The 27840-nt window shown below is 34.5% G+C and overlaps 1 protein-coding gene and 1 pseudogene across 1 annotated transcript in view; one reads left to right on the forward strand and one right to left on the reverse strand.

Annotated features, from left to right (window-relative positions):
• LOC148953187 (somatostatin-like receptor F_48D10.1) overlaps positions 1-19467 on the forward strand; it is a gene marked incomplete at its 5' end in the record, with an annotated part of 65821 nt that extends 46354 nt beyond the window's left edge. The window contains one exon of the mRNA XM_089087565.1: positions 19362-19467. Coding sequence (XP_088943691.1) covers positions 19362-19388 — 27 coding nt within the window. The remainder of the gene's footprint in view (positions 1-19361) is intronic.
• LOC148953188 (pyruvate kinase pseudogene) lies at positions 17352-18964 on the reverse strand (annotated as a pseudogene).
• Positions 19468-27840: the final 8373 nt, after the last annotated feature.

Here is a 27840-nt window from a genome sequence, read left to right on the forward strand (position 1 = left end):
GCTCAATTGTTGCTTCTCTGTAATCTTCATCATTACCATACCGTTCCTTGATCTTTTGTTTGGCTGTCTCAATTTTTGCATGTCTATAATCTTCATCATTGTGATAACACATATTTCTGTTTTGTTTGATTACTTCTCGATACGCCTGGTCGGTTGAATACCTTTGCTTTTTTCTTTTCAAGATACTATCTCTGTTGTTTGTGTAGTACTGTTTTTTTTAACTTGAGTGCAGCTTGCTTGATTGAAACCATTATTTAATTATGAATGTGAACATTTACAGTTCTGACGCTTCTTATATAGTAATTATGACGTCACAGCGTAATGATTTTATTGACGTCATAGCGCAATGATATTATTTCATGACGTCTTCAGAAACAACAATATCATTTCGTGTTTTTCTATTCACGTCATAGCTCTAATATAAAACTATGACGACATTCAATATTTATCTAGTAGGGTTTCAGACAAGGTAATTCTAATGATGTACTTTTGTTTTGATCTGACTCTATTTTTAGGAGTTTTGTTACATTTCTTAGCATTGGACTGATCGTCTCTTACTAGACTTTGATCTAACCATTATTCTAATCAAGAATGAGAGAATTTTCAGTTTTGACTTTCCTTATATACTAATTATGACGTCACTCTATTCACGTCATAGCTCTAATATAAAACTATGATGATCTTATATAGTAATTATGACGTCACTGCATCAAAAATACAGTTTTTATTGGAAAAATTTATTCTCTTTTAGAAATAATTTATTTTAGTTACTATAGATTTTTAACCCAATTAATTTCCTTTAAAATGAGCTATTGAACAACCCTCTACGATGTTCCAGTGCCAAGCTATCTCTGGATACAAAAAAAAGAAAAAAATATCCCTTTTGACGAGAATAACGTGGTTAAAGTCAATTTTCTTGATTTTCAAGCCAATATATTTCCATTGCTGTTCAAGCCAAGGGACGGAAAGTTTCCTATACAGGGGTTTCGGACAAGGCGATTCTAATGGTGTACTTTTTGTTTTGATCTGACTCCTTTTTTAGGAACTATGGGTTTTTATATTTCTTAACATTGGACGTGATCGTCTCTTACTAGGTTGCTAGCTACCGCTGCAACCCGGATTAACATTTGACGTGATCGTCTCTTACTAGGTTGCTAGCTACCGCTGCAACCCGGATATTACAAACAGGAAAAAGCCTACGGCTTTTTCTTCTTTGAAATAGTAAGAGACGAACCTCAAACGATCAAGTAGCTAACTAAGTCCAATGTATGCAATAATCTTTTATTCCAATGATCGTCTTTTAATGTACTTTTTTTAAGAACTATGGGTTTTTATATTTCTTAACATTGGACGTGATCGTCTCTTACTAGGTTGCTAGCTACCGCTGCAACCCGGATTTTGATCTTACTCTATTTTTAGGAGTTTTGTTATATTTCTTAGCATGGGACTGATCGTCTCTTACTAGGTTGCTAGCTACTGCTGCAACCCAAATTCACATATATATTTATTTATAAGAGGCAGCCTGGCCGAGTGGTCCAAGACACTGGTGTTAGCCACCAGTCTCTTCGGAGGCGTGGGTTCAAATCTTACCGCTGGTATACGATTATGTTTGAAAGACTGCAGTGTGAAAAGACATCAAAAATGAAGTTTTTGATGGAAAAATTTATTCTCTTTTAGAAATAATTTATTTTAGTTACTATAGATTTTTAACCCAATTAATTTCCTTTAAAATGAGCTATTGAACAACGCTCTACGATGTTCCAGTGCCAAACTATCTGTGGAAAAGAAAAAAAAAGAAAAGAGAAAAAAATATCCCGTTTGGGGAGAATAACGTGGTTAAAGTCAATTTTCTTGATTTTCAAGCCAATATATTTCCCTTGCTGTTCAAGCCAAGGGACAGAAAGTTTCCTATACAGCGGTTTCGGACAAGGCGGTTCTAATGGTGTACTTTTTGTTTTGATCTGACTGCTTTGTTAGGAACTATGGGTTTTTATATTTCTTAACATTGGACGTGATCGTCTCTTACAAGGTTGCTAGCTATCGCTGCAACCCGGAAAAAAAACACATTGTGCCCACATCGTTCTTTACTCAGGCAGTGCTAGCGCGCTGCCTATGATAATAAACTGATTACACACAGGAAAAAGCCTACGGCTTTTTCTTCTTTTAAATAGTAAGAGACGAGTCTCAAATAATCAAGTAGCTAGCTAATTCCAAAGGTATTCAATTTTTGTTATTCCAATGATCGTTTTTTATTGTAACTAGGTTTCAGCCATCTCTACAGCCATGATACTATTGGAAATTACATAATCCCTATTTATGTTTTAGTTAACATGGGCAAGGTGTCGTTCTTTATTGTATATTGTGATAACACATCTTGCTGTTTTCTTTTGCTCTCTCAATTTTTACTTCTCGATACGCCTTGTCAGTTGAATACCTTTGTTTTGCTCTCTCAATTTTTACTTCTCGATACGCCTGGTCGGTTGAATACCTTTGCTTTTCTCTTTTCAAGATACTAGCTCTGTTGTTTGTGTAGTACTCTTTCTTCAAATTGCGTATAGCTTGCTTCGATGTAACCATTATTCTAATCAAGAATGAGAGAATTTTCAGTTTTGACTTTCCTTATATACTAATTATGACGTCACTCTATTCACGTCATAGCTCTAATATAAAACTATGATGACGTTCATTATTTATCTAGTAGGGTTTCAGACAAGGTATTTCTAATGATGTACTTTTGTTTTGATCTGACTCTATTTTTAGGAGTTTTGGGTTTTTATATTTCTTAGCATTGGACTGATCGTCTATTACTAGGTTGCTAGCTACTGCTGCAACCCAAATTCACATATATATTTATTTATGAGAGGCAGCCTGGCCGAGTGGTCCAAGGCACTGGTGTTAGCCACCAGTCTCTTCAGAGGCGTGGGTTCAATTCTTACCGCTGGTATACGATTATGTTTGAAAGACTGCAGTGTGAAAAGACATCAAAAATGCAGTTTTTGGTGGAAAAATTTATTCTCTTTTAGAAATAATTTATTTTAGTTACTATAGATTTTTAACCCAATTAATTTCCTTTAAAATGCGCTATTGAACAACCCTTTACGATGTTCCAGTGCCAAGCTATCTGTGGAAAAGAAAAAAGAAAAAAAAAGAAAAAAAAGAAAAAAATATCCCGTTTAGGCAGAATGTTGTAGTAGCTGCCACTTTTCTTGATTTTCAAGCCAATATATTTCCCTTGCTGTTCAAGCCAAGGGATAGAAATTTTACTATGCAGGGGTTTCGGACAAGGCGGTTCTAATGGTGTACTTTTTGTTTTGATCTGACTCTTTTTTTGAGAACTATGGGTTTTTATATTTCTTAACATTGGACGTGATCGTCTCTTACTAGGTTGCTAGCTACCGCTGCAACCCGGATTCTCTACGATGTTCCAGTGCCAACTTATCTGTGGAAAAGAAAAAAAAGAAAAAAAATGCTGTTAACATTAAATCTTAACATTGGACGTGATCGTCTCTTACTAGGTTGCTAGCTACCGCTGCAACCCGGATTTTGACAGAAAACTATAATCTTTTATTTTTACTTTGGGCTGGAAGTTTGTTCCTTACTATAATCTTTAACATAAACTTCATTAATCGGATATTTTAATATATCCTATATGGTCTAGAGGTTGGGATAGCTCTCACCCAGTAGGCTTGAGTTCAATTTCTATATGGGAAATTTTTACTTATGATGATTTCTTATGGAACATATAAAATTTCTTAATGTAATAAAAACAATTTGTTTTAATTACAAAATGTTTTTAACCCCATTAATTTCCTTCAAAATGAGCCATTGAACAACTCTCTACAATATTGCAGTGCCATGCTATCTGTTGAATTACTAACCTATACTATAATTAAGTTGCTTATAAAATTTAGTATAGGTAAGAGGTCGTTCTTTATTATAAATCAATTTTCGCATGTCTATAAACTACATCATTATAATAACGCTGTTTGTCACTATCAATTTTCGCATCTCGATACGCCTGGTCGGTTGAATACCTTTGCTTTTCTCTTTTCAAGATGCTATCTCTGTTTTTTTGGTAGTACTCTTTTTTTAACTTGCGTGTAGCTTGCTTGATTGAAACCATTATGTAATCATTAGTTGAATTTTTATGTCCCGTATCAAGTATCAAGAACCTAACAAAAAATTAAACTAATTTTTAAATTTTCAGGTATTTTTCTAGTCTAAATTAAAAAATTAAAACTATTGTTCAGACACCATAAATATTTTTGCAGTTTATAACTTTAGCGATTCTGAACTAAAAACGAAAATAAAATAAAAATTAATTTTTTCAATTTTTACGTCACGTCGCTCATTAAGTCATATATGGTTATTAGTACACAATAGGTTTTAGATATTACGTCAAGTCACTTATTACGTCATATATGGTTATTAGTAGATAATCGGTAATTATAATTATGTAATACTAACTACATCCAACGACTATGACGTCATTGGTCAATACTGTATATAAAAAATTAAGTTTTTCGTAAAAAATAATTAATTGAAAAAGAAAATTAAGTGCAAAAGTTGCTAGATCTAGAGATTTCCTTTAAAATGAGCCATTTAACAACTCTCTACGATGTTCCAGTGCCAAGCTATTTGTGGAAAAGAAGAAAGAAAAAATATCCCGTTTAGGCAGAATGTTGTAGTAGCTGCCACTTTTCTTGATTTTCAAGCCAATATATTTCCCTTGCTGTTCAAGCCAAGGGACAGAAAGTTTCCTATACAGGGGTTTCGGACAAGGCGGTTCTAATGGTGTACTTTTTGTTTTGATCTGACTCCTTTTTTAGGAACTATGGGTTTTTATATTTCTTAACATTGGACGTGATCGTCTCTTACTAGGTTGCTAGCTACTGCAGCAACCAGTATTGGGTTTGAATCCCAGTGTAGGAATTATTTTTAAAACAAAATCATATGAAATTAATTAGCTAATTTGACAAGACACAGATAACTAAGGACAAGAGTTTGTTCTTTACTATAACAACCGTTTCGTTTTATGCTATATCATTACAAACAGAAAAAAGCCTGCGGCTTTTTCTTCTTTGAAATAGTAAGAGACGTACCTCAAGCAATCAAGTAGCTAACTAAGTCCCATGTATGCAGTGGTATATCATTCTAATGATCTTCTTTTCATGTAATCTTGATAAGTTGGTTCCTTACTGCTAATTTATAATGAACTACATCGATCCTATATGTAATTCAGCCTTCAATAAATCCTATTTATAGTAACGATCCTTTATGTAACTAGCTACCGCTGCAACCCGGATGATGAAGATTTAACTGATGTGTCAAAAGTAAGGTTGCAAGTCGACGATTTTGTTTTGGCCTTATTATAATTGGTATGATAAAATAATAATATGCATATGGTTCTTAAATCATACTGTTATATAGTCCCATATGGTCTAGCGGGTAGGATAGGTGGCTTTGATGTAGCAGGTCCGGGTTCGATTCCCGGTATATAATTTTTAATGAACCACATCGATACTTTATGTAATCTTTATTATAATTTTTAATATATTGACTTTAAATATAACTGTACTAACCTATACTATAGTTAAGTGGCCTATAAAATTTAGCATAGAAAAGAGGTCGTTCTTTATTATACCTTGATGTTCAAGCCAAGGTACAGAAAGTTTCCTATACAGGTATTTTGGACAAGGCGGTTCTAATGGTATACTTTTTGTTCTGATCTGGCTCTTTTTTTAGGAATTATGGGTTTTTATATTTCTTAACATTGGACGTGATCGTCTCTTACTAGGTTGCTAGATACCACCGCAACTCAGAATATGAACAGGAAAAAGCCTTCGGCATTTTCTTCTTTGGATTAGTAAGAGACGACTCTCAAAGAATCAGGCAGCTAACTAAGTCCAATTTATGCAATGGTTTGTTCTTATAATGATCGTCTTTTAATATAACTTTACCACAAACTGTTTAATTGCTTCAAAAATCAAATATCTTTGAAAAGACTGCAGTGTGAAAAGACATCAAAAATTCAGTTTTTGGTGGAAAAATTTATTCTCTTTTAGAAATTATTTTAGTTACTATAGATTTTTAATCCAATTAATTTCCTTTAAAATGAGCCATTGAACAACTCTCTACGATGTTCCAGTGCCAAGCTATCTCTGGATACAAAAGAAAAAAAGAAAAAAAAATATCCCGTTTAGGCAGAATGTTGTAGTAGCTGCCACTTTTCTTGACTTTCAAGCCAATATATTTCCCTTGCTGTTCAAGCCAAGGGACAGAAAGTTTACTATACAGGGGTTTCGGACAAGGCGGTTCTAATGGTTTACTTTTGAATTTGATCTGACTCCTTTTTTTAGGAACTATGGGTTTTTATATTTCTTAACATTGGACGTGATCGTCTCTTACTAGGTTGCTAGCTACCGCTGCAACCCGGATCATACATATCTCATATGATCTAGTTGTTTAGGATAGTTGGCTTTAAAGCATCTGGCTTGGGTTTGAACCCCGGTGTGGGAATTACTTTTAAAGCAAAATCAGACGAAATTAATAAGCTAATTTGACAAGACATAGGTAACTAAGGGCAAGAGTTCGTTCTTTACCATAACAACCAGTATGACGTCAGTTACAACTTGGGTTTCGTTTTATGCTATATCATTATAAACAGGAAAAAGCCCACGGCTTTTTCTTCTTTGAAATAGTAAGAAACGAACTTCAAGCAGTCAACTAGCTAACTAACTCCAATGTATGCAGTGGTATGTTATTCCAATGATCTTCTTTTAATGTGAAACAGGAAAAAGCCTCAGGCTTTTTCTTCATTGAAAGAGTAAGAGACTTCAAACAATCAAATATCTAACAAGTCCAATGTCAGCAAGGGTTTGTTATTCCAATGATCGTCTTATAATGTAATTCTAATGGTGTATTATTTTTTTGGATCTGATTCCTTTTTTAGGAGCTATGGGTTTTTATATTTCTTAACATTGGACGTGATCGTCTCTTACTAGGTTGCTAGCTACCGCTGCAACCCGGACGAATTTCTTAACATTGCACTAATCGTCTCTTACTAGGTTGCTAGCTACCGCTGCAACCCATATTCTATGCTATATGATTACAAACAGGAAAAAGCCTACGGCTTTTTTTTCTTTGGAAGAGTAAGAGACAAACCTCAAACAATCAAGTAGCTAACTAAGTCCAAAGTCTGCAATGGTTTGTTATTGCAATGATCGTCCCTTAATGTAAAACCGCTGCAAACCGGAACTATTAAAAAATATTTTATCTTTAATTACAGAAGGAACTAGATGTAGCAAGTTTTACTATTGAGACGAGTCGCTCTTACTATACTACAACATATAAAAGACTGCAGTATGAAAATACATCAAAAATGCAATTTTTTTGACAAAATTGATTCTACTTTAAAAAGTATTTTATTTTTAATTACAAAAGTGACTAGATGTTGCAATTTCCTTTAAAATAAGTTATACAGCTCTCTATGATTTTCCAGTTCCCAGCTATTTGAGGAGGAAAAACAAGCGAAAAAGAAAAAATATCCCGTTTGTGGAGAATAACGTGGTTAAAGTCAATTTTCTTCATTTTCAAGCCAATATATTTTCTTTGTTATTCAAGCCAAAGAGCGCTAAGTTTCCTTTATAGGGGTTACAGACAAGGCGGTTCTAATGGTGTACTTTCTGTTTTGATCTGACTCTTTTTTTAGGAGTTGGGGGTTTTATATTTCTTAACATTGGAGGTGATCGTCTCTTACTAGGTTGCTAGCTACCGCTGCAACCCGGATTTATATTTCTCAACATTGGACGTGATCGTCTCTTACTAAGTTGCTAGCTACCGCTGCAACCCGGATTATTGTATTTTAATCTACAGAAACTCTAATATTGCTATCACCATAGATGACGTCTTGACATTACGAAAGAGTCTACTTGAAACTTCTTCTAAATAATGACTTAGTTCCTTGTAGGAACCCTCGACTTTTAGTAGATAAATATGTTGTATAATCTTAGATTTTGAAACTGCCTTATATACACTATTAATGAAACAGGTCAAGACAGGAAAATGTGGAGCTAGTGCCCTTAGAGAACGCAAATAGCTCTGACACCCCTCATTTGGGCTACAGTATAACGAATGCCCATGCTTTCTTGTGTCCCTGTAATTGATTTCACAATAATCCAAGCCGTCAATGTAGAAATTAACCATTTTGTCAGTTGAAAATTTTAATGCTATATTATTTTCAAGGATTTCAAAAAGAATTTGACATAATTCAATATCCGTCGGATAGAGCTTGCAGATATCATGATGATATTGCCAGGTAACAGGCTGCCCAATTTTTTTTTTTTTTAGAATGTTTGCTCAAACTGTTGTAGGTGACTTCATCCCTCATAATCTCCTTGTCAGATCTAGTTTCAGAATATTTTTCAATAGTTGTCTTGTACTTTTTAGGACAGTTTCTTCTACATCACAGAGCATTTTTGCCAAATATTCAGTAGACCTAAAAGAAATGTTTAAAACACAGTTAGAAATACTTTTTTCTTGAGGAGGTGTTCCAGGATTTTTTTCTAAATCATTAGTCTTACAAAGACATATACTAATAACCAAAACAGGTTCAATTTCGCCCTAATTGAAAATCATTGGTTTTCCAACGCTGTTGATATGTATGCTTGTATATGTATTTTTATTGCTGCTACATAAACTGCAATTGCTCCTTCCAAAATTAATACACGAATTTTCTAAGAAGTACGCCACCATATATTCACTGTGTTGTCGAATATTTTCAATTGCATCTATAAACTGTTCCGCAGTTGCGAATCCATACTTGGAAGCTTTTCATTAAACTGACAACATTTCTTTAGGATATTGCTATGAAGTTTTGCCAGAGCATTTCTAGCCGACTTTTCAACAGCATCCGCTCTTTCAAAGAAAATTTTGATCTGTAATTTTGAATGCTTTTTGTGATCCAGGTTAAACATGCGTAAAATATTTCTGAATTTACGAAGATCAGCCTGCATTTTTGCCATCTTCTTGTATTTCTGAATGTAATTTTTCCCTTTGTCCTTATGCGTTCTTCGGTACAACCTCGCAGAGAATTTAATTCTTTCATTATAGCTTTTGTCACCCCAGTATCTACCCATTATTCTAGTAGCAATTTTTTTTCTTATGTTTGTTTCAGTAATCTTTATCATTATTATACCGTTCCTTGCTCTTTTGTTTGACTGTCTCAATTTTTACTTCTCGATACACCTGGTCGGTTGAATATCTTTGCTTTTCTTTTTTCTTATATTTGATTCGGTAATCTTCATCATTGTGATAACGCTCCTTGATCTTTTGTCTAGCCTGCTCAATTGTTGCTTCTCTGTAATCTTCATCATTGTGATAACGCTCCTTGATCTTTTCTCTAGCTTGCTGAATTGATGCCTCTCTATAAACTTCATCATTGTGATAACGCTCCTTGATCTTTTCTCTAGCTTGCTGAATTGTTGCCTCTCTATAAACTTCATCATTGTGATAACGCTCCTTAATCTTTTCTCTAGCTTGATGAATTGTTGCCTCTCTATAAACTTCATCATTGGGATAACGCTCCTTCATGTTTTGTTTGGCTCTCTCAATTTTTACTTCTCAATACGCCTGGTCGGTTGAATACCTTTGCTTTTCTCTTTTCAAGATGCTATTTCTGTTTTTTGTGTAGTACTGTTTTTTTATTTTGCGTGTAGCTTGCTTTGATTTAACTATTATGTAATCATAAATGAGACCATTTACATCTATGTCGCTTTTTAAATAGTAATTATGACGTCATGGTGTAATGATATTTCATGACGTCATGGAGTAATGATATTATTTCATGACGTCTTAAGAAACAACAACATAATGTAGTGTTTTTATATTCACGTTATAGCTCTAATAAAACTATGATGACATTAATTATTTATCTAGTAGGGTTTCAGACAAGGTGGTTCTAATGAAGTACTTTTGTTTTGATCTGACTCTATTTTTAGGAGTTCTGGGTTTTTATATATCTTAGCATTGGACTGATCGTCTCTTACTAGGCTGCTAGCTATTGCCTCAACCCGGATTCACATCCGGGTCTCCATCATATAGTCAGGAGAGGCAGCGTGGCCTGGGTTCAAATTTTACCGCTTGTATATGATTATGATTTATGTACAAAAATCAAATATCTTCGAAAAGATTGCAGTATGAAAAGACATAAAAAGTGCAGTTTTAGTGTTAAAATTTATTATCTTTTAGAAATAATTTTTTTTTGTTACAAAAGATTTTTAACCCAATTAATTTCCTTTAAAATGAACCATTGAACAACTCTCTACGAAGTTCCAGTGCCAAGCTATCTGTGGAAAAGAAAAAAAGAAAAGAAAAAAATATGCCGTTTAGGCAGAAATATTTTAGTAGCCGCCACTTTTCTTGGTTTTCAAGCCAATATATATTTCCCTTAAGGTTCAAGCCAAATAACAGAAAGTTTACTATACAGGGGTTTCGGACAAGGCGGTTCTAATGGCGTACCTTTTGTTTTGATCTGACTTTTTTTTAGGAGTCATGGGTTTTTATATTTTTTAACATTGGACATGATCGTCTCTTACTAGGTTGCTAGCTGCCGCTGCAACTCGAATTGCTAGCTACCGCTGCAACCCGGATTACATTGGACGTGATCGTCTCTTACTAGATTGCTAGCTACCACTGCAACCCGGATAAATAATCATCTATATAATGATTCATTTTATTACTTCAGTTATTGGGGGCTACAGTTCGTTGCTTAAGGTAATTTTAATATAACTACCGCTGCAAATTTACTATAGCATAGGCTTCTTATCGTTCTTCATTTTGTCTCGTACTAGGTTTCTAGCTACGGCTGCATCCCGGAAAGTCATTCAGATTTATTTAAAATCAAATATAACCTCATATGACGTCGCAGCTTGGCAAAGGGGTCTAAGAGGCTGGTGTTAGCCACCAGTATCTTCGGAGGCGTGGGTTCGAATCCCACCACTGCCAGTATTTTATACCAAAGCAAACAAATTACTTGTTTGAGTCTTAAATTATAATCTTAGTTATTATGGGCTGAAGCTCGTTCCTTGCTGTAACTATGGACTATACTTCGTTCTTTAATGCAATACTATCTCTGTTGTTTGTGTAGTACTGTTTTTTCAATTTGCGTGCAGTTTGCTATATTGAAACCATTATGTAATTATGAATGTGAACATTTACAGTTCTGACGCTTCTTATATAGTAATTATGACATCACAGCGTAATGATTTTATTGACGTCATAACGTAATGATATTATTTCATGACATCTTCAGAAACAACAATATAATTTCGTGTTTTTCTATTCACGTCATAGCTCTAATATAATACTATGACGACATTCAATATTTATCTAGTAGGGTTTCAGACAAGGTAATTCTAATGATGTACTTTTGTTTTGATTTTACTCTATTTTTAGGAGTTTTGTTATATTTCTTAGCATTGGACTGATCATCTCTTACTAGATTGCTAGTTACTGCTGCAACCCAGATTCACATATATAGTTATTTATGAGAGGCAACCTGGCCGTGTGGTCCAAGGCACTGGTGTTAGCCACCAGTCTCTTCGGAGGCGTGGGTTCAAATCTTACCGCTGGTATACGATTATATTTGAAAGACTGCAGTGTGAAAAGACATCGAAAATGCAGTTTTTGGTGGAAAAATTTATTCTCTTTTAGAAATAATTTATTTTAGTTACAAAAGGTTTTTAACCCAATTAATTTCCTTTAAAATGAGCTATTGAACAACCCTCTACGATGTTCCAGTGCCAAGCTATCTGTGGAAAAGAAAAAAAGAACAAAAGAAAGAAAAAAATATCCCGTTTAGGCAGAATGTTGTAGTAGCTGCCACTTTTCTTGATTTTCAAGCCAATATATTTCCCTTGCTGTTCAAGCCAAGGGACAGAAAGTTTCCTATGCAGGGGTTTCGGACAAGGCGGTTATAATGGTGTACTTTTTGTTTTGATCTGACTCCTTTGTTAGGAACTATGGGTTTTTATATTTCTTAACATTGGACGTGATCGTCTCTTACTAGGTTGCTAGCTACCGCTGCAACCCGTATAACTATGGATGAAAGTTCGTTCTTTAATGTAAAAAATAAAACTAATTCTAACATTTTAAGGTATTTTTCTAGCTTGTATTGAAATATTCAAACTATTGCTCGGATACCATAGATATTTTTGCAGTTTACACAAGCTGCAAAGAACGTACAGGCTGATCTTTGTAAATTGAGAAACATTTTACGAATGTTTTACCGGGAATACGAAAAATATTCAAAATTAAAGATTAAAATTATCTCTGAAAGAATAGATTCTGTTGAAAAGTCAGCTAGAGATGCTTTCGCAAAACTTCATAGTAATATCCAAAAGAAATGTTGCATGTTTAGTGAAAAGCTTCCAAGGTATGGACCAGCAACTGTGGAACAGTTTACAGATGTAATGGGAAATCTTATATATTACTGTGAATATATGGAGACATAATTGTCCTTTACTTAGTTTCAGCTTAAATTCGATGATCGAGCCTTTATGTAACTCAAACAATCAAGTAGCTAACTAAGTCCAATATATGGAATGGTTTGTTATTTCAGTGATCGTCTTTTAATGTAATCTTTAACATAAACTTCATTAATCGGATATTTTAATATATTCTATATGGTCTAGAGGCTGGGATAGCTCCCACTCAGTAGGCTTGAGTTCAATTTTTGCATGGGAAATTTTTACCTATGATGATTCCTTAAGAAACATATAAATTTCTTAATGTAATAAAAATAATTGTTTTAATTACAAAAGGTTTTTAACCAGATTAATTTCCTTCAAAATTAGCCATTGAACAACTCTCTACAATGTTCCTGTGCCATGCTATCTTTTGAATTACTAACCTATACTATAATTAAGTGGCGTATAAAATTTAGTATAGGTAAGAGGTCGTTCTTTATTATAATTTTTCAGTGGAGAGAGGTGTGTATTTTGTGGTGTTTTCCTGATCAATAGCTAAACTTAAACAACTATGCATTGTTAAACCATTTATGCTATGTGCAGCAATACCAGTAGGTGCCATAACTACAACGGGACAATCTTCATTCTTGAACTTGTTGCAAAGTAGTCTTCTCACGACACTGATAACGCTAGATTTTCCTGTACCCCCACATCCAGATACAATCAACTTCAAAGATGTTGCACCATTGCGCTTGGTAACTGAGTCTAAAATTTTGTCAACTACTCTCTTTTGATGAATATTGAGCGACTCATAATCATTTTTCAGCCTGTCTTCGGTGTCATCATTTAAAATCTGTTTTTTTGCGTCTAACAAATCCTCCATAGCATCTGCTGCTCTGTCAATGACTCCTCCCTGAATTGCATTATCTGGGTCATCTTCAATGTTTTCATCAATATATTCTGCCTTCAGAATTTCTTTTGCAGGTTCTCAGACCCTTTATTCAAATTCTATGTTGCTTTTCCTCTTAACAACAAAATTTTTTTGGTAAGCTACCATGTCGGGATAGTTTACACTTTCAACACAGTAGGTTTTGTAGTTGCTATTTCCACTGACTATTAGTTCATTTTCATTTCTCCAAGGTTTAAACAATTTTAAAAGATCTCCATAGTAAGCATATTTCTTCTCGTCAGTTTTAAATGGGTTTACTTTTCTGTGCTGTATGATATACGGTTTAAAAATCCTTTTTCTGAGGTAGAAGGACCCGTCAGTTAACATCATATTATCATCAGTACCATTACGCTCCCGTTCATACCAAGACAATAACTGAAAAAGACTGATATTTTCCATATATTCCGGTCTTTTAGGGTATATATCAATAACCCAGTGGGCAATGTACAAATCACTACTCTGTGGATCGTTTTTAGCAAGCTTTTCAAGCTCCTCATACCTTCTCAGTGTCCTCTTCACCTCGCTCTTTTTCGCAAGGTCAATATATCTAAATTGCCTAGAAATACTATACAATTTAGTACCAAGAAGCCTATCAGCAGCTTCAACTGCTCCAACTTGACGTGTTTTTATGGACTTCAACAAGTAGGACATAGTTCGTTGACCAAGACTTTTGCATGCATTATTTACTTCCTCCCACATTGCTTCTATTTCGACACTCTCTGCTTTTGTCATGTAATCGGTAATGTAATACGGTAATTTAGAGCCCAAATGGCCAATATATTGAACATCAATGTTTGCTTGATTAGCAATAAGTAACGCAGGAGAATTGTCATTTATATAACGCTCGTCATCTCTTCGAAGCAGATGATATATTCTTTTTCTTGGCTTTTTACGGTTTGTACTATGAGCCAAGCAGTGAAGGATGTCATATAATTCTGTTCGTTCCTTTGTAGGACGAGGAAAGCCAAACTTACAATACGTAACCCATCTTCCTCTTTTTCTCTTATACTTTTTTTGACAGTATTTATTACAGCGGTGCACTTGATGGTCTTTGACCAGTTTGTGAAGAGTTGGACTAGTCAATCTATTTGGTATTTCACAAGTTATAATACTATTGATATACTGAATCACTTCAGACGCTGTTGATTCTCCAATAATAGGAGCATCTTCAATCCACAACACACAGTGTACATGAGGCGCACCTCGTTTCTGATACTCGATACGCCAGAAATGATCCTTATTTTTACCAAACAAAGGATTTGTCTTTGAACAAATTAGCTCATTAAATATAGGTGTCCATTTTTTGTCAAAGTGCATGGAAACTGCAATTGGATCTAGAGACGTCAACTCTGCTGGGGTCATTTTTGCCACACCAGGTAAGTTCTTATGGACAGTCCGTAAATAGTCAATAAATTCAGGAGAGTACCACACAGCACATGAAACTGTCAGAAACAAAGTCGGTGGACCCAATTGCTCAATCATTGACTTTACTTTATAGGAAAGAGATTGAAAATACTGCTGAGATCCTCTGATTTTTGATTGAACAGAAAACAAAGTCGCTTCCATCTCTACATCACGGGAATGAAGCCTGTCTATAAATTGACTAGCAGTTTGATTTGGTTTCACATTCCGCAACATATTACCGACGCTATTACACATGTAAGAGAATTCTTGCAATTGGAAGCTGTGAAAAAGAAACTGTTTGTCAAGACGAAACTTAGTATGTCTGCTAAGAAGCCTTGATTTAAAATATTCTGCATTCCTAATCCGAAATGGTCTTGCCTTTAAACGCAAGCCATATTTGCCTTTCGGGAAAAGATTTGGAAACACTTTTAGATCAAGTTCTTCCTGAAATAAGTCTTGGCTCTCACCTTTTAGTTTCTTGATTTGAAATTGGTCAGTACCAAGATCTTTCATCTGCTTAAAATCTGCAATGAAGTCTTTTGGAACCGCTGAATTGAGAGGCTGGACAGAGAAATGTTCAACCAATGTAGATTTTGCACTTTCTGTCAGTTTCTGAAGGATTGCAGCTTCCGGTATTTCAGGTAAATTATCAACACCAACCGCTTTTTCAGCAAGACCTGCTTCAAGTATTTTATTTAAATCTTCTAGGGTGAATGCATGTATTGTTTTATAGAGACTGTTGTTCTCTCTTAACCACAACAGGGCTTCATGGACTTTTCTCAGATCTATTAGTGCAGTCCAAACATTCTTGTTGTAAGTAGGCTGACAATTGACAATGACTACAAAACTATCAATGTTAAGAAGTTTTTCAGGCTGAATATCTACATTTGCTTGCACATCAACAGGTAGATATACTATTCTATCCTTAAGAGCGTCAACAAGTTCTGTTCAAGGTCTCTTCAATGCAGTTACTTGCCCTAATCTGACGATCGTAAGACAAGGCATTACAAATCGAATCATTGCCATTTCAAAATTATTTAAACACTTTATACATTCCGGTGTACAGTCTATATGAAGGTTATTTAATACTGATCGGACATTTTCCTGACTTTTCAACATTTTCCCAGCACAGTAATCACAGACAAAGAATGAATCTATGACATCCTCTTTCCAACCTGTACATTGAATTAGTTGTTCTCTGTCATCTTTGGGTATGTCCTGTTGTATGTGTTCTAAAATCGTGGCCATAATTACATCAAAACCTTTCTTATTTGAAAGGGATCTTAGACTCTTCAATTGGTATTTTGTCTTTATCTGCTCACAACTGTCACAATGCATTGTGGGGTATACATCCCTTGTGTTAGCTACCTTATCAAGGCTCTCACCAAATAATTTTATTATTGTATTTTCATCCACAGAAACTCTAATATTGCTATCACCGTAAATGAAGTCTTGACTATTATTACGACAGAGTCTACTTGACACTTCTTCTATGTAATGACTTAGTTCCTTGTACGAGCCCTCGACTTTTAGTAGATTAATATGTTGTATAATCTTACATTTTGATACTGCCTTATATACGCTATTAATGAAACAGTTCAAGACAGGAAAATGTGGAGCTAGTGCCCTTAGAGAACGCAAATAGCTCTGACATCCCTCATTTGGGCTACAGTATAACGAATGCCCATGCTTTCTTGTGTCCCTGTAATTGATTTCACAATAATCCAAGCCGCCAAGGTAGAAATTAACCACTTTGTCAGTTGAAAAGTTTAATGCTATATTATTTTCAAAGATATCAAAAAGAATTTGACATAATTCAATATCCGTCGGATAGAGCTTGCAGATATCAGGGTGACATTGCCAAGTAACCTGCTGCCCAATTTTTGGTTTTGAATGTTTACTCAGATTGTTATTGGTGACTTCAGCCATCATAATTTCGTTGTCAGATCTAGTTTTAAAGCATTTTTCAATAGTTGTCTCGTACTTTTCAGGACAGTTTGTTCTACTACACAGAGAATTTTTTGCCAAATATTCAGTAGAACTAAAAGAACTGTTTAAAAAACAGTTAGAAATGCTTTTTTCTTGAGTCGGTGTTCCAGGAATTTGTTCTAAATCATTAGTCTTACAAACACATTTACTAATAACCCTAACAGGCTCGTTTTCGCCATAATTGAAAAACATTGCTTTTCCTTCGCTGTTGATAGGTAGGCTTGTATATATATTTTTATTGCTGCTACATAAACTGCAATTGCTCCTTCCAAAATTAATATACGAATTTTCTAAAAAGTACGCCTCCGTATATTCACTGTGTTGTCGAACATTTTGCATTGCATCTATAAACTGTTCATTGCATCTATAATTTTAAAATGATCCGGAATGATTATTATTTAAAAAAAAACGCTTAGAAAGCACTTATAGCAGGCTAGTGATAATATATAACTATCCAGTGATAACATTTATAATTAAAACATATAAACTAGGGAGTTTGACGCCCTCAATAAAGCTTTAAAAATCATCATCCCTTTTTCTGTTTATTTTCCAGAAAATGTCTTAATCTTAAATTGGTCTGCCTCTTGTTTGACCATTATAATCCTAACATTGTTGGTAGACCCAGCTTTCATGTGCCACCCAGTAACAATGAAGACTAGGTCGTCTAGTTTGACAAAGCCACGAATCTTAGCGAATTGGATGGCAAATTGAATCCTAGAATCAATATCTTTCATTCCTTCAGCATTGCATTCGGCAGAATATCGAATTGGTAGGATGTCTTTCCGCAAGTGACTGGCGAGTAACCTGATTGATTTTTGTAACTGTAATAACAGGACAGACTGACCTATATCTAGTAATCATATGGACAGACGTGCCAGTAGTAGTACGAATTATTGTAGCTTTTGCCAAGGAGTTATAGGCAGCTTTGACGGCACCGATTGCGATAATTTGGGTAGTCTCCGTTGGAAGTCTCACCAATGCAGTTAATTCACTAAACACTTGTCTATGCCACATAACTGCTTCAGCTTCTCTGCAGATATTCGCCACGGTTCTGAAACATTAAGGAAGTTAGTCATCTTTGGCAGGTTCACCAGAAAGGATGACACAATCGGCTCCATCAAGGATCCCATTGGTGAAATCGGAGCCCTCAGCAAGAGTAGGGTGAAGTTTCTTCAACACGGATTCAAGCATTTGAGTGGCACAAATAACTGGCTATCCAGCAGTGTTACAACGTGCAATCATGGCTTTTTGGGCGATGAATACTTTTTCTGGGAGAATCTCGATGTCAAGGTCACCACGTGCAGCCATAATGCCATCAAATTCCGCAGTGATTTCATCTAGTTCTCTTTGCCCTGTTGGTTTTCGATCTTGGAAATGACAAAATATTCCTGCCCTTTCCTTCTAAAACTACTCTAATTTCTCTGACACCCTCAGTATTTCTCGTAAAGCTGGGAAAAAACCATATCAGTTCCCTCTTCGACTCTGGAAAGACAACCCTTCATGTCTTTTTCAGAAACGACTTGCACTTCTACTGGAGTTCTTGGTAGGTTAACTCCTTTTCTGCTCCCAGGCTCTCGTCATTTTCAATGTTGCAGATAAGGAAGTCAGAACCTGTTTCTTCGATAACTACAGATATGGGACTTTCATCAATTTAAACCTTGGAGCCAACTTTTACTACCTTATCGATACATCCATAATCAACGTAAAGGACTTGAGTGGAAAATTTCTCAGCAAAATCCTTATGGGCGGTAAGTTCGATAACTCCCCTTTACACAAATTTACTTCTTTTGATGCGCCTCCTTGCAAGAATCCAGTCCTGTTTTCCGTACCTTTAGTATCTAGAGCTATGGCTATAGGAACAGTCATATTTAGTCTCTTTTCTACTTTAGATATAGCTTCACGAATACATCGAATTGTGTTTGCATGGTATTCGTATGAGCCGTGAGAGAAACATAGACGCTCAATATTCATTCCAGTTTCGATAATTTCTTCAAGAAGATCAACTTTGGCAGAAGCAGGACCAATCATACAAACAATTCCAGGAAGTCGGCTTTGCTGAAAACTGAAAATGTGGCTTTTGCTGAAAATTCAGTCCACATAAGTTTTCAATATGAGTAAGCTTTTCAGATTGTGGCCTATATTGGCTATCAGCCATCTTTTCAAAAATTACTACTTCTTTCACCGACTATTCTAAGGAAAATCTCAAGTTGTATCAAGTTGTTTAAACGTTAAGATAACATAAAACTCATTTAAAATTTCTTAGGAATGTATCTGAAATTGTTACTAAAACATCCTAAATATTTTTGCAGTTTACAAAGTTTTGCACTTTTTTCTCATACCTTTTGCTTTATCATTATATAAATACTGTAATGATTCTTCAACATAATTTGTTATTTACTAGGTTTCAGCTAAATCCACTGAAGCTTACATAGTCTCCATTTATAATAAACTCTCTCTTTTATGTAATAATGGGACGTGATCGTCTCTTACTACTATCTAATAATATTTTATTTTATTTAAGTCTATTTGTTTTGACCTGACTCCTTTTTTAGGAACTATGGGTTTTTTACTGGACTTAACATTGGACGTGATCGTCTCTTACTAGGTTGCTAGCTACCACTGCAACCCGGACTATTGAACAACTCTCTACGATATTCCATTGCCAAGCTATCTGTGGAAAAGAAAGAAAAAAGAGAAAGAAAAAAATATCCTGTTTGTGGAGAATAAAGTGGTTAAAGTCAATTTTCTTGATTTTCAAGCCAATATATTTTCTTTGTTATTCAAGCCAAAGGGTGGTAAGTTTCCTTTGTAGGGTTTTGGACAAGGCAGTTATAATGGTGTACTTTTTGTTTTGATTTGACTCTTTTTTTAGGAGTTAGGGGTTTTTATATTTCTTAACATTGGACGTGATCGTCTCTTACTAGGTTGCTAGCTACCGCTGCAACCCGGATTGCTAGATACCGCTGTAACCGGGATTTTAATAACTAGTACATGAGATCATCTTGTCCTTGTGTCACAATACTAGGTTGCTAGCTACCTCTGCAACCCGGATGTTTGATGTGAAATTACAAACAGGAAAAAGTTTATGGCTTTTTCTTAATTGTAATAGTAGGAGACGACCTGGCTACAAACTATGATTATGGCATCAATGATCAATCTTAAACATGAAATGTTCTTTAATGTTATGGTTTGTTCTTTACTAGGTTTCAGCCATCTCTACAGCCATGATACTGATGGAAATTACATAATCCCAATTTATGTTTCAGTTAACATGGGCTAGATGTCGTTCTTTATTGTAACTTTAGTTTTTACTATGGGACGTGATCGTCTTTTACTAGGTTTCTAGCTACCGCTGCAACCCGGAAAATAAACTGATTACAAATAGGAAAAATCCTACGGCTTTTTCTTCTTCGAAAAATAGTAAGAGACGAACCTCAAACAATCAAGTAGCTAACTAATTCCAATGTATACAATTGTCGTCTTTTAATGTATTAGCTAATTTCAATAGTTGGGTTCAAATCCCGGTACGGGAATTATTTTTAAACAACATTTGATGAAATTAATTAGCTAATTTGACAAGACATAGTAGGTAACTAAGGGCAAGAATTCGTTCTTTACTATAACAAACAGGATGACGTCAGTTGCAACTTGGAATTCGTTTTATGCTATATCATTACAAACAGGAAAAAGTCTACGGCTTTTTCTTTTTTGAAATAGTAAGAGACGAACCACAAGTAACTACCCCTAGAACCACCATATATCAGTTACTATGCATGAGCGATCGTTCTTTACTGTAAACTACTGCTGCAACCCAAATTCACATATATATTTATTTATGAGAGGCAGCCTGGCCGAGTGGTCCAAGACACTGGTGTTAGCCACCAGTCTCTTCGGAGGAGTGGGTTCAAATCTTACCGCTGGTATACGATTATGTTTGAAAGACTGCAGTGTGAAAAGACATCAAAAATGCAGTTTTTGGTGGAAAAATTTATTCTCTTTTAGAAATAATTTATTTTAGTTACAAAAGGTTTTTAACCCAATTAATTTACTTTAAAATGAGCTATTGAACAACCCTCTACGATGTTCCAGTGCCAAGCTATCTGTGGAAAAGAAAAAGAAAAAAGAAAAAAGAAAAAAATATCCCGTTTGGGGAGAATAACGTGGTTAAAGTCAATTTTCTTGATTTTCATGCCAATATATTTTTCTTGCTGTTCAAGCCAAGGGACAGAAAGTTTCTTTTACAGGGGTTTCGGACAAGGCGGTTCTAATGGTGTACTTTTTAATTTGATCTGACTCCTCTGTTAGGAACTATGGGTTTTTATATTTCTTAACATTGGACGTGATCGTCTCTTACTAAGTTGCTAGCTACCGCTGCAACCCGGATTGCTAGCTACCGCTGCAACCCGGAAAATATAAATACTGTAATCTTAACTATAGTGAAGTTGCGTATGCAAGTTAGTATAGGGAAGAGTTCGATCTTTATTAAACAACCCGAAAAAAAAACACATTGTGCCCACATCGTTCTTTACTCAGGCAGTGCTATCGCGCTGCCTATGATAATAAACTGATTACACACAGGAAAAAGCCTACGGCTTTTTCTTCTTTTAAATAGTAAGAGACGAGTCTCAAATAATCAAGTAGCTAGCTAATTCCAAAGGTATGCAATTTTTGTTATTCCAATGATCGTTTTTTATTGTAACTAAGTTTCAGCCATCTCTACAGCCATGATACTATTGGAAATTACATAATCCCTATTTATGTTTTAGTTAACATGGGCAAGGTGTCGTTCTTTATTGTACTCTGGAGTAGTAAGAGACAACTCTGGCAGCTAACTGGTCAAAAAAAATCTGGCAGCTAACTAAGTCCAATGTATGCAATGGTTTGTTATTCCAACGATTGTCTTTTAATGTAACTACCATTGCAGTCCGGAATATATACAAGCAGCTTCGATGTTTTAATTACAAAAGGTTTTTAACCCCATTAATTTCCTTCAAAATGAGCCTTTGAACAACTCTCTACAATGTTGCAGTGCCATGCTATCTGTTGAATTACTAACCTATACTATAATTAAGTTGTGTATAAAATTTAGTATAGGTAAGAGGTCGTTCTTTATTATAATTTAATGTAATAATTAAGTGGCGTATAAAATTTAGCATAGGGAAGAAGTCGTTCTTTATTATAATTTTTAACCCCATTAATTTCCTTCAAAATGAGCCATTGAACAACTCTCTCCAGTGCCATGCTATCTGTTGAATTACTAACCTATACTATAGTTAAGTGGCGTATAAAATTTAGCATAGGTAAGAAGTCGTTCTTTATTATATAATTTTTTCATTATAGATTTTGTCACCCCAGTAACGCTCCTTGATCTTTTGTTTTGCTGTCTCAATTTTTACTTCTCGATACACCTGGACGGTTGAATACCTTTGCTTTTGGTTTTTCTTATATTTGATTCGGTAATCTTAATCATTGTGATAACTCTCCTTGATCTTTTGTTTGGCTGTCTCAATTTTTGCATGTCTATAATCTTCATCATTGTGATAACACATCTTGCTGTTTTGTTTTGCTCTCTCAATTATTACTTCTCGATACGCCTGGTCGTTTGAATACCTTTGTTTTGCTCTCTCAATTTTTAATTCTCGATGCGGCTGGTAGGTTGTTTTCCTTTGTTTTGCTCTCTCAATTATTACTTCTCGATACGCCTGGTCGGTTGAATACCTTTGTTTTGCTCTCTCAATTTTTACTTCTCGATGCGCCTGGTCGGTTGAATACCTTTGCTTTTCTCTTTTCAAGATACTATCTCTGTTGTTTGTGTAGTACTGTTTTTTCAATTTGCGTGCAGCTTGCTTGACTGAAACCATTATGTAATTATGAATGTGAAAATTTACAGTTCTGACGCTTCCTATATAGTAATTATGACGTAACAGCGTAATGATTTTATTGTTGACGTCAAGGCGCAATGATATTATTTCATGACGTCATCAGAAACAACAATATAATTTCGTGTTTTTCTATTCACTTCATAGCTCTAATATAAAGCTACGACATTCATTATTTATCTAGTAGGGTTTCAGACAAGGTAGTTCTAATGATGTACTTTTGTTTTGATCTTACTCTATGTTTAGGAGTTTTGTTATATTTCTTAGCATGGGACTGATCGTCTCTTACTAGGTTGCTAGCTACTGCTGCAACCCAAATTCACATATATATTTATTTATGAGAGGCAGCCTGGCCGAGTGGTCCAAGACACTGGTGTTAGCCACCAGTCTCTTCGGAGGAGTGGGTTCAAATCTTACCGCTGGTATACGATTATGTTTGAAAGACTGCAGTGTGAAAAGACATCAAAAATGCAGTTTTTGGTGGAAAAATTTATTCTCTTTTAGAAATAATTTATTTTAGTTACAAAAGGTTTTTAACCCAATTAATTTCCTTTAAAATGAGCTATTGAACAACCCTCTACGATGTTCCAGTGCCAAGCTATCTGTGGAAAAGAAAAAGAAAAAAGAAAAAGAAAAAAATATCCCGTTTGGGGAGAATAACGTGGTTAAAGTCAATTTTCTTGATTTTCATGCCAATATATTTCCCTTGCTGTTCAAGCCAAGGGACAGAAAGTTTCTTATACAGGGGTTTCGGACAAGGCGGTTCTAATGGTGTACTTTTTAATTTGATCTGACTCCTCTGTTAGGAACTATGGGTTTTTATATTTCTTAACATTGGACGTGATCGTCTCTTACTAAGTTGCTAGCTACCGCTGCAACCCGGACAAGCCAATATATTTCCCTTGCTGTTCAAGCCAAGGGACAGAAAGTTTCCTATACAGGGGTTTCGGACAAGGCGGTTCCAATGGTGTACTTTTTGTTTTGATCTGACTCCTTTGTTAGGAACTATGGGTTTTTATATTTCTTAACATTGGACGTGATCGTCTCTTACTAGGTTGCTAGCTACCGCTGCAACCCGGATTAACATTGGACGTGATTCTCTCTTACTATTAATTATTATTATTATTATTACCGGATTATTATTATTATTATTATTATTATTATAATTATTATTATTATTATTATTATTATTATTATTATTATTATTATTATTATTATTATATTATTATTATTATTATTATTATTATTATTATTATTATTATTATTATTATTATATTAATAATTATTACTAGGTTGCTAGCTACCGCTGCAACCCGGATGTTTCACTTAACATGGGCTAGATGTCGTTCTTTACTATATGTTCTTTTATACAATTTAGGAATATGTATTGCTTATTTTCATAAAGTGAAATTGTTACTCAAACATTCTAAATATTTTTGCAGTTTATAGAATTTTTCAGTTTTTTCTCATACGTTTTGCATTGTCTTAATATAAACACTTTAATCTTAACTATAGTTAAGCTGCCTATAGAAGTTAGTATAGAGAAGGGTTCGTTCTTTATTATAACATTATCTAATTATGAATGAGAACATTTACAGTTCTGACGCTTCTTATATAGTAGTTATGACGTCACGGAGTAATGATTTTATTTCATGACGTCATGGCGCAATGGTATTATTTCATGACGTCTTCAGAAACAACAATATAATTTCATATATTTCTATTCACGTCATAGCTCTAATTTATCTAGTAGGGTTTCAGACAAGGTAGTTCTAATGATGTACTTTTGTTTTGATCTGACTGTATTTTTAGGAGTTTTGGGTTCTTATATTTCTTAGCATTGGACTGATCGTCTCTTGCTAGGTTGCTAGCTACTGCTGCAACCCAAATTATGAGAGGCAGCCTGACCGAGTGGTCCAAGGCACTGGTGTTAGCCACCAATCTCTTCGGAGGCGTGGGTTCAAATCTTACCGCTTGTATAATGTTTGAAAGACTGCAGTGTGAAAAGACATCAAAAATGCAGTTTTTGGTGGAAAAATTCATTATCTTTTAGAAATAATTTATTTTAGTTACTATAGATTTTTAATCCAGTTAATTTACTTTAAAATGAGCCATTGAAAAACTCTCTACGATGTTCCAGTGCCAAGCTATCTCTGGATACAAAAGAAAAAAGAAAAAAAAATATCCCGTTTAGGCAGAATGTTGTAGTAGCTGCCACTTTTCTTGATTTTCAAGCCAATATATTTCCCTTGCTGTTCAAGCCAAGCAACAGAAAGTTTCCTATACAGGGGTTTCGGTTAAGGCGGTTCTAATGGTGTACTTTTTGTTTTGATCTGACTCCTCTGTTAAGAGCTATGGGTTTTTATATTTCTTAACATTGGACGTGATCGTTTCTTACTAGGTTGCTGATCATACTCTATTTTTAGGAGTTTTGGGTTTTTATATTTCTTAGCATGGGACTGATCGTCTCTTACTAGGTTGCTAGCTACTGCTGCAACCCAAATTATAAGAGGCAGCCTGGCCGAGTGTTCCAAGACACTGGTGTTAGCCACCAGTCTCTTCGGAGGCGTGGGTTCAAATCTTACCGCTGGTATACGATTATGTTTGAAAGACTGCAGTTTGAAATGACATCAAAAATGTAGTTTTTGGTGGAAAAATTTATTCTCTTTTAGAAATAATTTATTTTAGTTACTATAGATTTTTAACCCAATTAATTTCCTTTAAAATGATCTATTGAACAACTCTCTACGATGTTCCAGTGCCAATCTATCTGCGGAAAAGAAAAAAAAGAAAAAAAGAAAAAAATATCTCGTTTAGGCAGAATGTTGTAGTAGCTGCCACTTTTCTTGATTTTCAAGCAAATATATTTCACTTTCTGTTCAAGCCAAGGGACAGAAAGTTTCCTTTACAGGGGTTTCGGACAAGGCGGTTCTAATTGTGTACTTTTTGTTTTGATCTGACTCCTCTGTTAGGAACTATGGGTTTTTATATTTCTTAACATTGGACGTGATCGTCTCTTACTAGGTTGCTAGCTACCGCTGCAACCCGGATCTTACTAGGTTGCTAGCTACCGCTGCAACCCGGATACCGCTGTAACCCTGATAACAAACAGGAAAATATTACAAAACGGAAAAGGCCTACGGCTTTTTCTTCTTTGAAATAGTAAGAGACGAACCTCAAACGATCAAGTAGCTAACTAAGTCCAATGCATGCAATAACTTTTTCTTCCAATGATCGTCTTTTAATGTAACATATCAGTTACTATGGGAGAGAGATCGTTCTTTACTGTAAACCATTGAATAACTCTCTACGATGTTCCAGTGCCAAGCTATCTGTTGAATTACTAACCTATATTATAATAAATGTATTACAAACAGGAAAAGCTTATGGCTTTTTCTTAACTGGAATAGTAAGAGACGACCTGGCTAAAACCTACGGTTATGACATCATTGATCAATATTTGATATTAATTATAATCTTATTTTAGTTACTATGGGCTGGAAGTTTGTTCTTTACTGTAATTCTATACCAGAGCATCTTAACTGTAACTTATGTTTCAAAAAATCAAATAGCTAACTAAATCCAATGTACGCAATGAATTGTTATTCCTATGATTGCATTTTAATGTAATTATGTAATTAGTGAAATAATTATGATTACTTAGTCTGATCCTTTATATAAAACTGATTAAAGCCTATAATTATGACGTTATTGATCCATCTTTAACATGAAATATACAGTTTCTCATAGAAAAATTAATTTTACTTAAAAAATTATTTGTTTTAATTACAAAAAGTTTTAACCCCATTAATTTCCTTTAAAATGAGCCATTGAAAAACTCTCTACGATGTTCATGCGCCAAGCTATCTGTGGAAGAAAATAGAAAAAAATATACCGTTTAGGCAGAATACTGTAGTAGCTGCATTTCTTGATTTTCAAGCCAATATAAATCCCTTGCTGTTCAAGCCAAGGGACAAAAAGTTTCATATACAGGGGTTTCAGACAAGGTGGTTCTAATGGTGTATTTTTTTATCTGACTTTATTATTAGAAGTTAAGGGTTTTTATATTTCTTAACATTGGACGTGATCGTCTCTTACTAGGTTGCAAGCTACCTCTGCAACAAGGATTAAAACTTTAAAAAAAAACTCGTTTTATTTACATCCTAGCTAAAATAATGAAGTTAATATGTACAGGGTTCAGTTTCCTTGGGCTTCAGTTCGTTCTTTACTATGCTATTACTAAGGCTTAGTTTCCTTATGGGTTTTTCTATTCATTCTTTTATTTAAACCATTTCGATTTTTTATATATTTTTTATATTGATGAACTTAGATGAAATAAAATTAATGGCGTAAAAAAGGGTGTAGCGAGTCAATTGAAGCGAAACGAAAACCAAACTAATTTAAAAATTTACAGTTTTTTCTGGTTTGAATTAAAAAATGGAAATTATTGATCAGACACCATAAATATTTATACACTTTGACTTAAATATAATTATTTTATTTAAATTTTTAGGAATTATTCTACCTTCAGTTGATAGATAAGTTTTTTTTAAGGAATCAAGCAACTAACTAAGTCCAACATATGCAATGATATGTTCTTCAAATGATCGTCTTTTAATGTATAATATAGGGAAGAGTTTGATCTTTATTATACTGGAAACAAAGAAAAGAGAATCTTATATAGTAATTATGACGTCACTGCATCAAAAATACAGTTTTTATTGGAAAAATTTATTCTCTTTTAGAAATAATTTATTTTAGTTACTATAGATTTTTAACCCAATTAATTTCCTTTAAAATGAGCTATTGAACAACCCTCTACGATGTTCCAGTGCCAAGCTATCTCTGGATACAAAAAAAAAAAGAAAAAAATATACCTTTTGGGGAGAATAACGTGGTTAAAGTCAATTTTCTTGATTTTCAAGCCAATATATTTCCCTTGCTGTTCAAGCCATGGGACAGAAAGTTTCCTATACAGGGGTTTCGGACAAGGCGGTTCTAATGGTGTACTTTTTGTTTTGATCTGACTCCTTTTTTAGGAGCTAGGGTTTTTATATTTCTTAACATTGGACGTGATCGTCTCTTACTAGGTTGCTAGCTACCGCTGCAACCCGGATTTTAGTGATCGTCTTTTAATGTAACAATGTATGCA

The sequence above is a fragment of the Artemia sp. Qi Xiang Cuo genome, chromosome 4 (genome assembly GCF_049724085.1).
Source record: "Artemia sp. Qi Xiang Cuo chromosome 4, ASM4972408v1, whole genome shotgun sequence".
NCBI lineage: Eukaryota > Metazoa > Arthropoda > Branchiopoda > Anostraca > Artemiidae > Artemia > Artemia sp. Qi Xiang Cuo.